The sequence below is a fragment of the Balaenoptera borealis genome (assembly GCF_965194805.1).
Source record: "Balaenoptera borealis genome assembly, chromosome: 7".
Classification (NCBI taxonomy): Eukaryota; Metazoa; Chordata; class Mammalia; order Artiodactyla; family Balaenopteridae; genus Balaenoptera; species Balaenoptera borealis.
Genome location: NC_138864.1, coordinates 24,944,205 through 24,957,412, shown reverse-complemented (window position 1 = coordinate 24,957,412; position 13,208 = coordinate 24,944,205). Strand labels below are relative to the sequence as shown.

At 34.1% G+C, this 13,208-nt stretch overlaps 1 protein-coding gene across 9 annotated transcripts in view; it reads right to left on the bottom strand.

The window, feature by feature from the left end:
- The window catches only part of PHTF2 (putative homeodomain transcription factor 2), a 125,527-nt gene that overhangs the window by 9,457 nt on the left and 102,862 nt on the right, over positions 1 to 13,208 (bottom strand). For 7 of the 9 annotated variants that reach the window (XM_082399341.1, XM_082399346.1, XM_082399344.1 and 4 more), the window contains 4 exons: positions 6,386 to 6,514; positions 4,639 to 4,911; positions 4,276 to 4,407; positions 1,970 to 2,056 (listed from right to left, as the gene is read on the bottom strand). In XM_082399341.1, coding sequence (XP_082255467.1) covers positions 1,970 to 2,056; positions 4,276 to 4,407; positions 4,639 to 4,911; positions 6,386 to 6,514 — 621 coding nt within the window. The remainder of the gene's footprint in view (positions 1 to 1,969; positions 2,057 to 4,275; positions 4,408 to 4,638; positions 4,912 to 6,385; positions 6,515 to 13,208) is intronic. The other 2 variants (XM_082399342.1, XM_082399347.1) reach the window with 1 other exon arrangement.

Genomic DNA, 13,208 nt, shown 5'->3' with positions numbered 1-13,208 from the left:
TCATCTGATATTAATGTAAGTTCACCAGCTTTCTCTTGGCTAGTATTTATCTGCAATATATTTTTCTATCTTTTTACATTCAAAACTTTTCAATGTTATTACGTTTCATGTGTCTTTTGTTGATAGCAATCGATAGATTTTATGTTCATTAGAGACAGAACTACTACAGCATGTACTTCAGGAACATGGAAATTAAACCTTGAAGAAAAGACTGAAATGCAATAAGCAATTGTGAGTATAGAAATCAGTTTTTTTCCTTTTGGTTGCTTTTAGATTTTTCTCTCTGTTTTGGTGTTCTGCAGCTTCTCTATAACGGGTCTAAGTGTCGATTTATTTTTATTGTGGCTTCTTGTTCTTGTTGTGCCTCCTAAACCTGAAAATTAATGTCTTCCACCAATTCAGAAAAACCCTTAGCCATTACCTCTCCGAATATTGCTCTCCCTCTTCTTTCCATCCGAAATTCCTATTATATATATGTTGGATCTCCCAACTGTCTCAATCTCCTTTTCATATTTCCATCTCTTCATCTCTGTCCTATATTCTGGGTAATTTCTTCCATCTCCCAGTTCACTAATTATCTTTAGCTGTCTTAAATCTGCTATTTATTCTCTTTGTTGTGTTTTAATAATAATGTCAGTGACTGTATTTTTTTACCTCTATGAAGCAATGCTTGGTTCTTTTTCAAATCTGTTTTTTCTTAGTGTTATCTACATCGTCAATCATTTTAAACAACCTTATAGTTTATCTGACCAGATCTGAAGTAGCTGGAGATGTACTCCTGCTGTGTGTTAATCTGTTGACTCACTCACGTTGGATTGTTTTTTCATGTGTTCTGAAACCTGAAGGGGCTTTATCTGTGGAAATCCTGTGAGGCCTAGGGTTGATGTCACATCTCCAAGAACAGTCTTGGTTTTGCTTCTTCCAGGTACCCAGGAGTCTAGGATTACTTTTTATATTAACTTCTTGACACAGGTGTTACAGGACAAGATCTGTAATGTACATTTGAACCCTGAACCTGTGTGAAAGGCAGACCTACAGTTATATATTCTTAGGAAAGACTTTCCCTGCCTCCTTGCCAAAATCCAGGCAGAATCAGACAAGCTTCCTTATTGTCTTTCTGTGCTGTTGGGCACACTGTTTTTCTTATTCCACCTTTTCACTCAGACTATAGCCCTTTGAGGATTCTGGCCTTATAGTGTATGTATAAGGAGGTATGGCAGGTCAAGGCCTCATCTTCTTGTCCTCATATGGGCATAAAATCTCAAGTCTCTCAGATACTAACACTGGCAATGTACCTCACCATAACATTAACACATATAATTAATTGCTGTTTTTCAGTTTTAGCTTCATTTTTGGCCCCTTACTGTCTTATAAACTCAGACATATATGTAATATGTATATAAAAAAGCTCACTTATGTATATTAAAAGGCTGTGTTTTTTCCCAGAATTGTATGATGTTCTAAAGCAGAAGAATTTTCAGGTAATCTAGTATGTCTTATTACTTGAAATGGAAGTTTAAATTTCATAGCATAGAATATATCCTGAGATATTTTTGTGCTTCCTGACTAATCTTGGTCAATGAGAATTCTTTTTCAGAGCATGAGGCAGTCAACTCACAGTGACAATTCAGATACAAAATAACAGAATTAATATTAAATGTGAAGAAAGCAGAGATTCATGGAAAATTGTCTGAAAATTTTCTTAACTCTAACTCATAAGTTCGTTTTGGGAAATAAAGATAACCAGGTGAATTATAGACAAAAACTAATTATTATATGTTCAATCAATAGACACCTGCAAATAAGCTAACCGCTGTTCATGACATAGATGAGTAACATGCATTTATTTATTCTACAGAAAAAAACCTGTAAAAAGTCAATGTCAAATTACTTATTACTTTGTTTATTATTAGAAAGCTGAATATTTATAGATCTGATTATCTAATTTCTACAGAACAAGTTAACTCACCTGGGCACAACAGATAAATACCACTGAGATAGTTAACAAGAAAGCAGATGAAACTATGACATCAACTGATCGCTGAGGACCTCGACGCTGGGGAAAAAAGGGAAAACACTTTTAAATATATTTACTAATTAGCAGCTAATTCCATGCTTTCAATTTAGGTATTGATCCATCACTGCACGTTGATCATAGCTTACAGCACTGAAAATATACCTAATTTGTGAGATGAATTTTAATTATAAAGTGTTACTATTTCCTGAGGGTTTGCAACACAGTGAAAATGGTGAATATACAGCCTAGAATTCTTAGGTTAACTTCCAAACATTCCATTTTGTCAAACACGAATCATTTATTCAACATGTGTTTTTGAGCATCTGCTCAGAATGAGGCACAGTGCTAGGAGCTGGGAACACAGCAGAGGACAAAACAGACATGGACTCTATCATCACAGGAACTTGTTGGGAGTCAGACATCAAGCTCATAGTCACAGATGTATATATAAGTTGTGAGGAGTGCTACGAAGGAAAGGTATAGAATGCTTTGAGAAAACTGGTAGGGAGTTTGGTGTAATTATCACTTCCTTAGGGAGATCTTCCCAGACCCATACTCTTAACTCCCAAAAAGATTATGTAGGCCTGGGAAGAGCTCTCCAAGGAAGTGATATTTACACCAAACTAAGGTGCAGGAGCATGATGGCACATGGCAGTGTTGTTGTTAGAAGGGAGAGCATGTGCAAGAGTATAAAACAGAAAAGATCATAGTGCATTCAAAGAATTGAGGCAGTGTAGTATGGCTGGAATGCAGGGAAGAAAGTGTTTCAAAACGAGACAAGAGGGACAGGCTATCCGCAGGAGCTAGGTCATCAAGGGCGTTATAAGCCCTGCTAAGATCTTGTTCTTCATCCTAAGATCAATGGAGAACCTTCAGAAAGATTTAAGAATATGTTCAAATATACATTTTTAAGACATCTCTGGTAGCAAACTGAAGAAAATATTAGAAGGAGAAAATAGGAATGCTGTGAGGCCAGTTAAAAGGCAGCTGCAGTAGTCCAATGCAGAAGATGATGGGTGGCTGCAATAAGGGTGGTGGAAATGGGAAAAAAAAAAAAGAGAAGTAAATGGATTCAAGATACATTTTGGAAGCAGAAAGGGTGGGAAATGGTGATAAACTGAATGTTGGAAATCCAAGAGAGGACGTCAGTACTGAGGATAATTCCTAGGTCTGGAGTTACGTATTTCCCTCACTGAAGTGTAAGCTCCTAAGGGTAGGGATTTTCATCTCGTCAACAGTGAATGGAACATGGTTAACATTAAATAAATGTTTATTGAATAAAATAATCAATGCATAAAAGAATGCAATACCTACTTAGGGTTGATAATGAGGGGAAATTTTAGGTGGCTTCTCACTGAGACAGGGAACAAAGATCATATCTATCCTTCCAGAAGTGTCACAGTGAGGAAAAAATAATCTACACCAATCTGTAGCATCTCCCAGTGGAGACTAACTTAGCTGAATTTAACAAGTTAAATAAATAAACAGAATAATGAATTTTTAAAATAGAAGTGTAGACAGTACAAATTTTTTCTACTTCTTTCCTTGTTAGTTCAAAATAAAAAGCATTAAAGACCTAAGTATGTCAGAGGATAGTTGGCCTTTAGGTCAATTTTATTAAGACGTGATTACTCCATACATAATGAAATTCACTGCTAATGCAACAAATAATCCTCAGAAGCGTTTTCCTAAAACTAATTCAGATGTTTCCCATTTCCCTCCTGAGTTTTTATATCTTAATTCCATAATTAGGAAAGTTATTTAAAAAGATTAAGGAAAAAGAATGGCATGAAAAGGATGGCTTAGAATTGCAAGCTAAAATTTCCAAATAGTAATAGGCCACTTCAGCGACTCACTGACAGATTTTTTTTTTTTATTCTTTTTTTAAGCAGTGGGCTCCCTCTGCTGGCTTGTGATAATCATTCTAGGTAGAAACAAAATCTTTAATCTAGCTTTTGAATGAGTAGAAGTTGGTAAGATTTATGAACAAAGATAAATTTAGGACAATCTGATCTTGAACCATCTACCTAAAATGCATTTAAGCCTTTCAGACTTCAGATGTTTTACTGTAAAGAACCAGTTTAACATTTATTTTGAATTTCTGTATATGGATCAAAATGAACACTAAGTATGGCCATATAGCACCATATGAGTACAAATCTGACTATAAATCTAGACATACATACATAATGACAAAGAAACTGGAACTATGAGAGGGAGCCAGCACGTTAAGAGTACTTTTATCACTACCATTCTACCTTAAGATAGGACCGGAGAGAGAGCCACATTTTTATATTCTGTACTTTCTTCAATCGGAAATGGGGAACCTCAGATTTTCGAGCCCTCCTTGCCGATGTTAAATGTCCAAAGAGTTTTGCAAAAAGTAATCGCTAAAAAAGATTAAAATAAAAATTAATTTTCAAGTAGATTACCATATAAAAACAAAAATCAACAAAATAACGATTATTAAGATTTTATTTGGCTACGTATTACAAAAACAAAATAGGAAAATAATTAGCAGCTCAAAATGATTTAATGAAATTCTAAAATACTTCAGGAATACCTTGAATATTATGAAAAGGATGAAATATTCTCTATTCAGAAGTCTATATTATACCCACCTGTTTATAAGTTCTTTCTGCTACACAGAGCAAAAAAAAGAAAATCCACACAAGAGACACACGAACCACAAAACTTATTATAACCATAGAAAGAACTATGACATCTTCATTAGAACCAAATGCAATCACATAAAGTTCTGAAGCAGAATGTGCTGTGAGTTGATCTAAGTCTGTAGCTTGGGAGAGTCGGAAAACAAATGGAGTTAAACCCAGGATTAGAGAGATTGCGTTTCCAAAAATCTGGTATCCTATTCCTGGTATATGGCTGTTTACCTTTATAGAGAGAGAGGAAAAAAGAAAAAAAAAAAAAAAAAAACTTACATAAGTTTTATCTACAGTAAAATAGATTCCTAATGAAGCATTATTTTATTTATAGCAATATGAAATAATTTTGTTAAAATATATTAGTTTTAATACATGAATAATGAAATTTAAATTTACTCAAAGTTTATAGGTCATTATTTTTTCAATTTTTAAAAACACTTCATTATCAGATCTCTAATTCACTAAGTAGATGCAAAAGGATTTACTAACCCGGTCTTACCGGGATCTTGAAAAAAATTCTATTTATCTCATTGAAAAGTCAGAAATACTTACAAATACTGCAATATTGAAAAGAATGAGGAGATCTCATATACACTTAAATTCAGCTACAGAAAAAATCTAGAATTATACTTACTCAATAAATTTATAATTTGTGTTTTTCTTCAAAGAGTTCAATATACAAATGGATATCTCCTTAAACTCTAAAACCATTTTCTTTTATATATATATATACACATATATATATATTTTTCTGAAACCATTTCAGAAGAAAGACTATGCTAGAGGGGTAAAAATTAAATAAGGGGGGGGGGAAGGGCGGGGGAATTATTAAAAAAGGAAGTTGGAAATTAAATAATGGGAAAATATAAAATTGGTAGGACTGGGAGGGATCTGAAATATCATCTAGCTACCTTTTTATCATGATATTACAGAGTATGTAAAAATTCCCAGATAGTTAAGGTACAGAATATCAACTAGATCCAAGTCTTTAGGGACTCCTTGTCAATAGCTTTTTATAGCTCACACTGAGATATGTAACAGGACATGAAGTAGATCAATTTCTGAAACCAGTTATTTTAATTCCTGTCCCACATAATGTGTGCACAAAAGTTCTAGTTAACAATACACAAGAAATTTAAAATTGCAACTTAAATCTTGCTTAGTTGTCCAGAGGAATCAGGTAAAATTTAAAAAGTAGTAATGATCTAATAAGAGAAATAATAATAGAAAGTGAAATTAAAATCCATAGTATTTGTACTCTACATCTTCAAATAACTCAAGATTTTTACTAGTTGCATTACTTCTATATATTTAAGTAGGCAAGCATCAATACAAATTTTCCAGTTTTTTTTTTTAATGTTTTGGGTAGTAATAAATAAATGAACCATGATAAATGATACAGAAAAATAAGTTTTCATCAACACTTGTATTTATCTAGCAGCTCCTAAATTTGACCCATTGAAAGCAAAAATAATAACATAAAAGTAGAAAATTTTAGACTGTATCATCTCTTCTTAATCAGAATATGAAATACATTAAAAGATGAGAGTGATTTGGTAACAAATCACTGTTTAAATCACCGTTTAAATACAAGTTAACTTTTTCAGGTTGAAGAAATGAGGTGAGTAGGTTATATAGTATTTCAGTCATCATTTAGTATATTAATAATCACTGTCTAAACAAATAAAATTTAAAAACTCACTCTGTTCATTATCATCCCACTGATCTCAAGCACAGACATGTCTGCTTTCTTGCAGTCGTTGCCTTCCCATACGATAGCGCTTATTTTTTCTAATCCCGGGTGGGAACTATGGAGCCAGGGCAAATGACTCTATAAAAAAAAAAGAAATTGGTGAATATATTAACTGCATTTCATAAATAAGATATATATGTGTGTATATATCTGTATACACACCCAATTTTATCTACACTAATAGAAACTGGTGAATGCATTTACATTTTATTTATAGAACAAATACATGTATCTGTACAAAGCTATATCGTGTACAATTTCAATGACACTAAAATTCTATCTTAAAATCAGTTAGTATATACACTGAACAGATGGCATAAGAAATTACGTTTATAAAAATGCATAAGTTTAGAACTTTCTGTAACATCTATTAGGCAACCTACTGTTCAAAAATACTTTAAAATTTGTCAGCAAAAGCACCTAGCTGTCAATCTGTCTACATAATTCTTAATATACAAGTGTTCAAAGACAAATGCACATTAAATTCATATTATTAACTGTTCATACTGACTGTCCAACTTATGATCACTCAATACGAAAGAATATGATAGCTGAGATATGAACCTCTTTGAAGGACTAAACAGTGATACAATCTCATTCAGAAAGAGATATAAACTTACCCTTAATATTTGATTTAGTTACTTTTCTGATATTTTAATCTAGCAATTCTCCAAAGGATCAATTTAACTTTTTTCCCCCTTGGAGCAAATATTGTGAACTGAAGCACCTAGAGATAGAAGGACTCTCCCAACTAGAATAACATATCTCTCGAAGTTTCAAGGAATACAAAAAGGTAAAAAGAAAAAGTGAAAGCTTTAATACAAAAAAAATCAGATACTTAAAGTTGGGGGTTTTTTTTTGTTTGTTTCAGATCTATAATTAAAAGAATAAAACTTCAAAATAGGATAGTTGGGGGTTAAAGATGGCAACAAAATTAATAAAACACTAACATTTACATTATCAGATATTGATAGAAATAACACTAAAAGATTAGCCCCAGAATGGGATAAATTTGTTTTATTACATTACATTATTTCTAAGTTATTTTTATAACATATTTCATTGAAACAACTTCTAACAATGAACAGAAGAATCTACTTCAGAATATTCTTTGAGGACAAAAACGTGATTGAAATATGGTAAAGATATGCTTCTGTAAACTTAAGGAATATATTTTCCTCTAGGGGAAGTAAAGTTGCATTGATTCATTTCAGTTAAAGATATAAAATAATAATACAATAATATGTAATAAAATAGACATGGGAAATTATTATTTTGACCTCATACATTAATTTTCTTTATGAACAATTATATAGGCAAACCATAATGCCAGTAGTTATGCTACTGGCAAAGCTCTTTTACATTTAGTTATTTGGCTATCAAGAGGTTTTCTCTAAAAATTTATCTGTTCCAAAGATATAGTATTTTAATATACATTAACCTTCACAGTATATATTTCACTACTGGAGAGCCTTAAGAGCTATGAGATACTAGTTATTAACTATCCACTTATTTCCTCAAATTATGTTTTATAATTTTTCCCCAAACAAAATACTCTAGTTTGGGATAAAAATAATTTGCACCAAAATATGTATCAAAATTTCCCTGGAACTTTAATAACTATGAAACATAATGGAACTAAAAAGCTAAGAACAAATATGAAAAGCTGAATGGAAAGAGTGTTAAGTCACAGAGGTAACAGATTAAAACACCGATATACAGGCTTTTTTTTTTTAAAGCCTCAGTCTGTAACAGTGAATTACATGAAACAAGACATACAATACCAAGAATGTACATCTAGAGACAGAAATAGGAAATCAAAAAGTTCTTCACTCTGCTTCCAAAAGTACTCATTTTGCCCCGGTACCTTCTAACTAGCATTTGATAGCATTTTCCTATTTCCAGAAAGGCAAAAGGCCAAGAGAGTAGAGAGCAACTAGAAACTGGAGAATTTTAAAAGAATTCATTAAAAGATACAGGGGCGTGTGTGTGTGAAATGTACTCAAAAATAGGGGATATGGGGATAGGTGTATAAGTATAGCTGATTCACTTTGTTATAAAGCAGAAACTAACACACCATTGTAAAGCAATTATACTCCAATAAAGATGTTAAAAAAATTTTAAAAATATTGTACAAATATGTACTGCCTTCAGTACATGAGATTTTTTTTAAAAGTTTCAAAGAAAACATCAGAGCAAATCATTCCATTTTATAATTTTATCACATAGATTCTTCTTAGTTACGTTTTTCAAACTAAAATTTGGAACTCTTTCAATGGTTGCTCTTTATCCTCATCAAAATCTCAACTGCTTTGCTCCCTGTTCATTCACAACTGCCTGGAAACCTTAACACTTTAAATGGCAGCATGTTTTATTTCAGATAAATTCACCATGACAATTGTTTTCCTGAAGTTTCCACCTGTGGGAACTGTAGCCATTAAAATACGGCTTTACCCACTGAAGAATTAATTTCACTTGAATGTGGCTTTATATTTTATTATATATTCAGCCGTGACTACAGGAGAAAAATTTTCTCTTTTAGATATGTTTCAGTAACTATTTACCAAGAAAATAAAACAAAACTACAAATTTGGTGACATACTGACTAGAACACACTGATTCAAATACTCAGTGCTTCTTCACATGAGGAGGAATTTTTCAGTCTTCATGCTAGGCAGAAAAGGGTCCTCCAAACCTAATACAGACCTTAGTCAAACAAGAAAAAAAGCAGGCAGCTTTTCATTAAAAGGAGCTAATTTCAGCTAAAACTGAAAACATGAGCTTATTTTTTAGGAGCCTGAGAATACAAAATGTGCGTATAATCAAGTATATAATCCAAAAGCAAAACCAAAGTAAACCTAGAATACTATAATTAATATGCAGAGCAGAACATTAAAAAATGTTTATTTTACCAAAAAAAGATGCAGAGTAGTGTGACAGATTTAGGACCAATTTATTCTGTAGAGCATTCATTAAAACAAATTTTTTAATCATTTAAGAAAGCCCTAATTGGCATGTTTTGAAAATTTTTGTTTCATTCATTCACTCAACTAATATTAAACACCTACTATGTACCAGGCACTGTGTGATACAACAATGAGCAAAACAACACACGGTCCCTGCCTCTGTGCCACTTATGGGATTGCTGGGAAAATAGCTCACAGGCATTTTCCTAAACCTCAATTCCAGTTATTATTCTCTGTGACTTAGATGAATACACAGATGACTCATCCAACACCCTTTTCTCATGCACTGTTCATTGTTTTTTTCACTTCTTAAATTCCAGGGAGCTTCGGCTATACCCATGGCCACGCCCTGGACCCTGTCACCACACAGAATTGCTCTACATCTGAAATGAGTCTCCAGCCACAACCTCTCATCTTACCAGGTCTCTCAAACCTTCAATTCAAAGCACACTCTTCCCTGAACATACCTATTCTTCAACCTATCAGTCCCTTCTTGGTTTCATTTCCTTCTCAATCTAACATGTCTAGATTTTTACCATATCCATTATTTCAACCAGCATATCATCCCCTCTCCTGTCCCTTGAATAGCAACTATTTAGCACCTACACTGTATGACTTTGGGTGCATTATTTAATTCTGAGCCTCCATTTTCTCATTTACAAAACAAAAAATAACCTACATTGTTATAGGTCATGTGGATTGTATGAGACAATGCATCTAGATTACTTTGCACAGTGGAAGATATATAATAAATGCTTATTAAATGTTTGCTACTATTATAATTATTACAACTATATTCCAGAGAATAGCATACAACTGTGTAGAACGGGCAACTACAAATTCATAGTTTCAGATTGCAATTGGACCCTCAACCACGTGGCAGTGTGACTCTTTTTAATGTGTTACTTGGCTTGAACACAAGCAAACACAAACTCTCTCCCCACCATCTCCGTTTCCCACAAATGAAAATGTCAAGCCTTCACCACCATCCACAAGCCCCTTATCCTATCATCTCACTTCTTTACTGTTAATAGACCACCTGGCCTCCTGCACTTCAAAGAACAGAGATCATCAGGCAGTAACTCCCTCGTGGTCTTACCTGCTTCGTGCACTCTTCCTCCTCCTATTTCAGCAGAGGACGGGTTCCTCGTCCTGCAGGAGGCTAAGCTTCCTAATCATGCCTCCCCTCCAGAACCCTAATCATTCAACAACTTCTCCTGTACCTCTTCGATTCTTCCCTACTGTTTTTTCTCCTATGCACATAAGTGCTCAAGTATCTCACATCTTCACATTTAGGAGGTGGGGACCAAAACATTCCTTCAGTTTCTCCAACCTGTCAGGGCCATGCTTCTTAAACCTCATTCCTCACTTTCACCCCTCAACCCTCTGTAGCAAAGCTTCTTTCCCCTAACAGTTTTCCTGAAGCTGAAGCCAAAATGAATGGATATATTTCTAAGAGAAACATTTCAATCAGATCGAGAATAATAATACTTGGCTTTATCATATATTTATTTTACCCCCATTTCCTCCAGGTATTTTAATTTACAAAAATTACAGGTAAAATTGAAACTTACTTTGTACCCTTCCCTGCTCTCATTCCCTTTTTAATTCCCCAGATCTATTATCCTAAATTTGGTGTTCATTATTCCCTTGCATGTTTTTATATGCTTACTGCATATGCTTTTATTCATAAACAATATATAACCTTGCATGTTTTAAAACTTCATTATAAATGGTATATTGTACGTATAATTCTGCAACTTGTTTTTATTCAAAGTTACATTCACAAGATTTATTCTTTTTGCTATATGTAACTGAGTTCATTCAATTTCACTGCTGTATATAGTTTTATCATATGCCATGATTTATTAATTCTACTATTGTTGGCTATTGCATTATTTTCCATCTTTCACTATCACATACAATGCAATGAACATTTTTTAATATGTCTCCTTGTGCCCATCTTCTAAAGTATCCTTGGAGTGAGAAGAAAGGGTCTTATAGTATGTAGACCTTCAATTTTATTATAAAGTAACAAAGTGCTCTCCAAAGTAGTTGTGCAGATTTATATTAACATCAGCTTTGAATAAGAGCATTAGAAAATTCTTTTCTTAAAAGAGCAAAAAACAAACCAGTATTTTTTGCAAGGAATGGATATTCCAGCTAGCTCAAATAAAGGTAGTGATTGGATGATGGTGTTTCTCATCAGAAACATTTTGTGGCATCCAAGGGAAATTTTACTCTAACTAGGACTTAGGACAGAGGAATCAGCAGCCCTGGGGACCCTCTGTGCCTTGTAGACCTTCAGTCAATTATTCTGCCATTAATGTGTCTCAGCTGAACCCCATGTGTCTGTTTCTCTTCTATTGAACTTTAGTTACATGTAACTTTAGTTACATGTACAGACACACATGTGTTACAATCTCATTACACATACTCTCTCACAACCCTTTTTCTGATGATAAGAAAAGAATTCATTTTGTTCCTTGGAAGGAGGAGGAAGCAGAGATAAAGAGAGAACTGTTCAACACCAAGTCTTCAGTAGAACTGACTAAAAATAAGATGTTTGATATGAGAATATTTTTTCCTAAAAATGTGTCAAGTAGTAGCATTTCAAATTTGGGTTGGTGTGAGATGAAACAGAAGTAGTACTTGCCTGGAGATTAGCCAGAGCAGGGGACCATGAATACACAAACCCGGAGAAAATAACAGATGTTATGCAGCGAGCTTTGGGCTTTGGGAGAGCTTAAGTCATGTTTTCCTAAATCTGATTAGCACTAGCCCAGATGGAGGGAGCCAGGTTCCCTCTTCTGGGCTCTGCACTTCAGAGGTCCCCTTTCTGGCTCTGCTCCAGCGGTGCCCCTCCCTGTGAAGTAAGGAGTTTGCAGAGTTGGGGATATGCATACCTGGAACCCATACCCTTCTGGATCCATGGGACCTAGAATCCCCTATCCTACTGGTCCCAAGCTGGCTTCCTAGGCCTGCACAGGCCTCTTGCCCAGGTCCCTCTGGAGAGTAGATCACCCCACCAGTGTGTATATATCTGGGCCAGAGGAGTGGCCAAGGAATTTGGTTTGGAAGGATGTGGAAGGAAGTTGGGTGTTGGACCCTAGGATGTCCATATTCACACGTGAGTCCCTCCTGATGCTGGATGAAGCTTGGGATGAAAAGACAAAAGGCTTAGTCCAAGAGCCTCCATTGGTACTTTTACCCTAGTACCTGAAAATCTGAGAAGAAAGCTTATCTACGAAGGACAGGGTGGCCCGAGCTGACATTCCATGTAGCGTAATTTGAGGGGCATCGCAAAACCCTGCTTATAATACAAGGTATGCCTTGGGTAAACCTGTCCTGAGAATCAACCATGAACCTCCTCCCTAACTGATATAGTAATGAAGCAGCGAGAAAAATTCACCTACAATTTTAATTTTCAAAAGCTCATTATGCATTATGATCTTGTAAGAAGAATATTTCATACGCAGCCACCTGTAAAGTGAAATAGGCTAAAGGCTTGGTTCTCATACAAGGCAATAATTTCTCCATTTGGAATGCTAGCAATGTTCTCTCTTCGGAAAGTTTATAGAGCTTATATCCTGCCTGTTCTCCTTTAATAAAGAAATATTAAATATTTTAAAATAAACTTTCTTTAATGAGCTAGAAAAAAAATTATTTTCTTACCTAAAGTAACAAGTATTTTTTTCCTATAATTTCTTCTAAATATTTTAAAATTTTATTTCTTCACACTTAGGAACTATCTGGAATAAATTTTTGCCTTTGGATAATTATTTGACCCACAACCATATACTGAA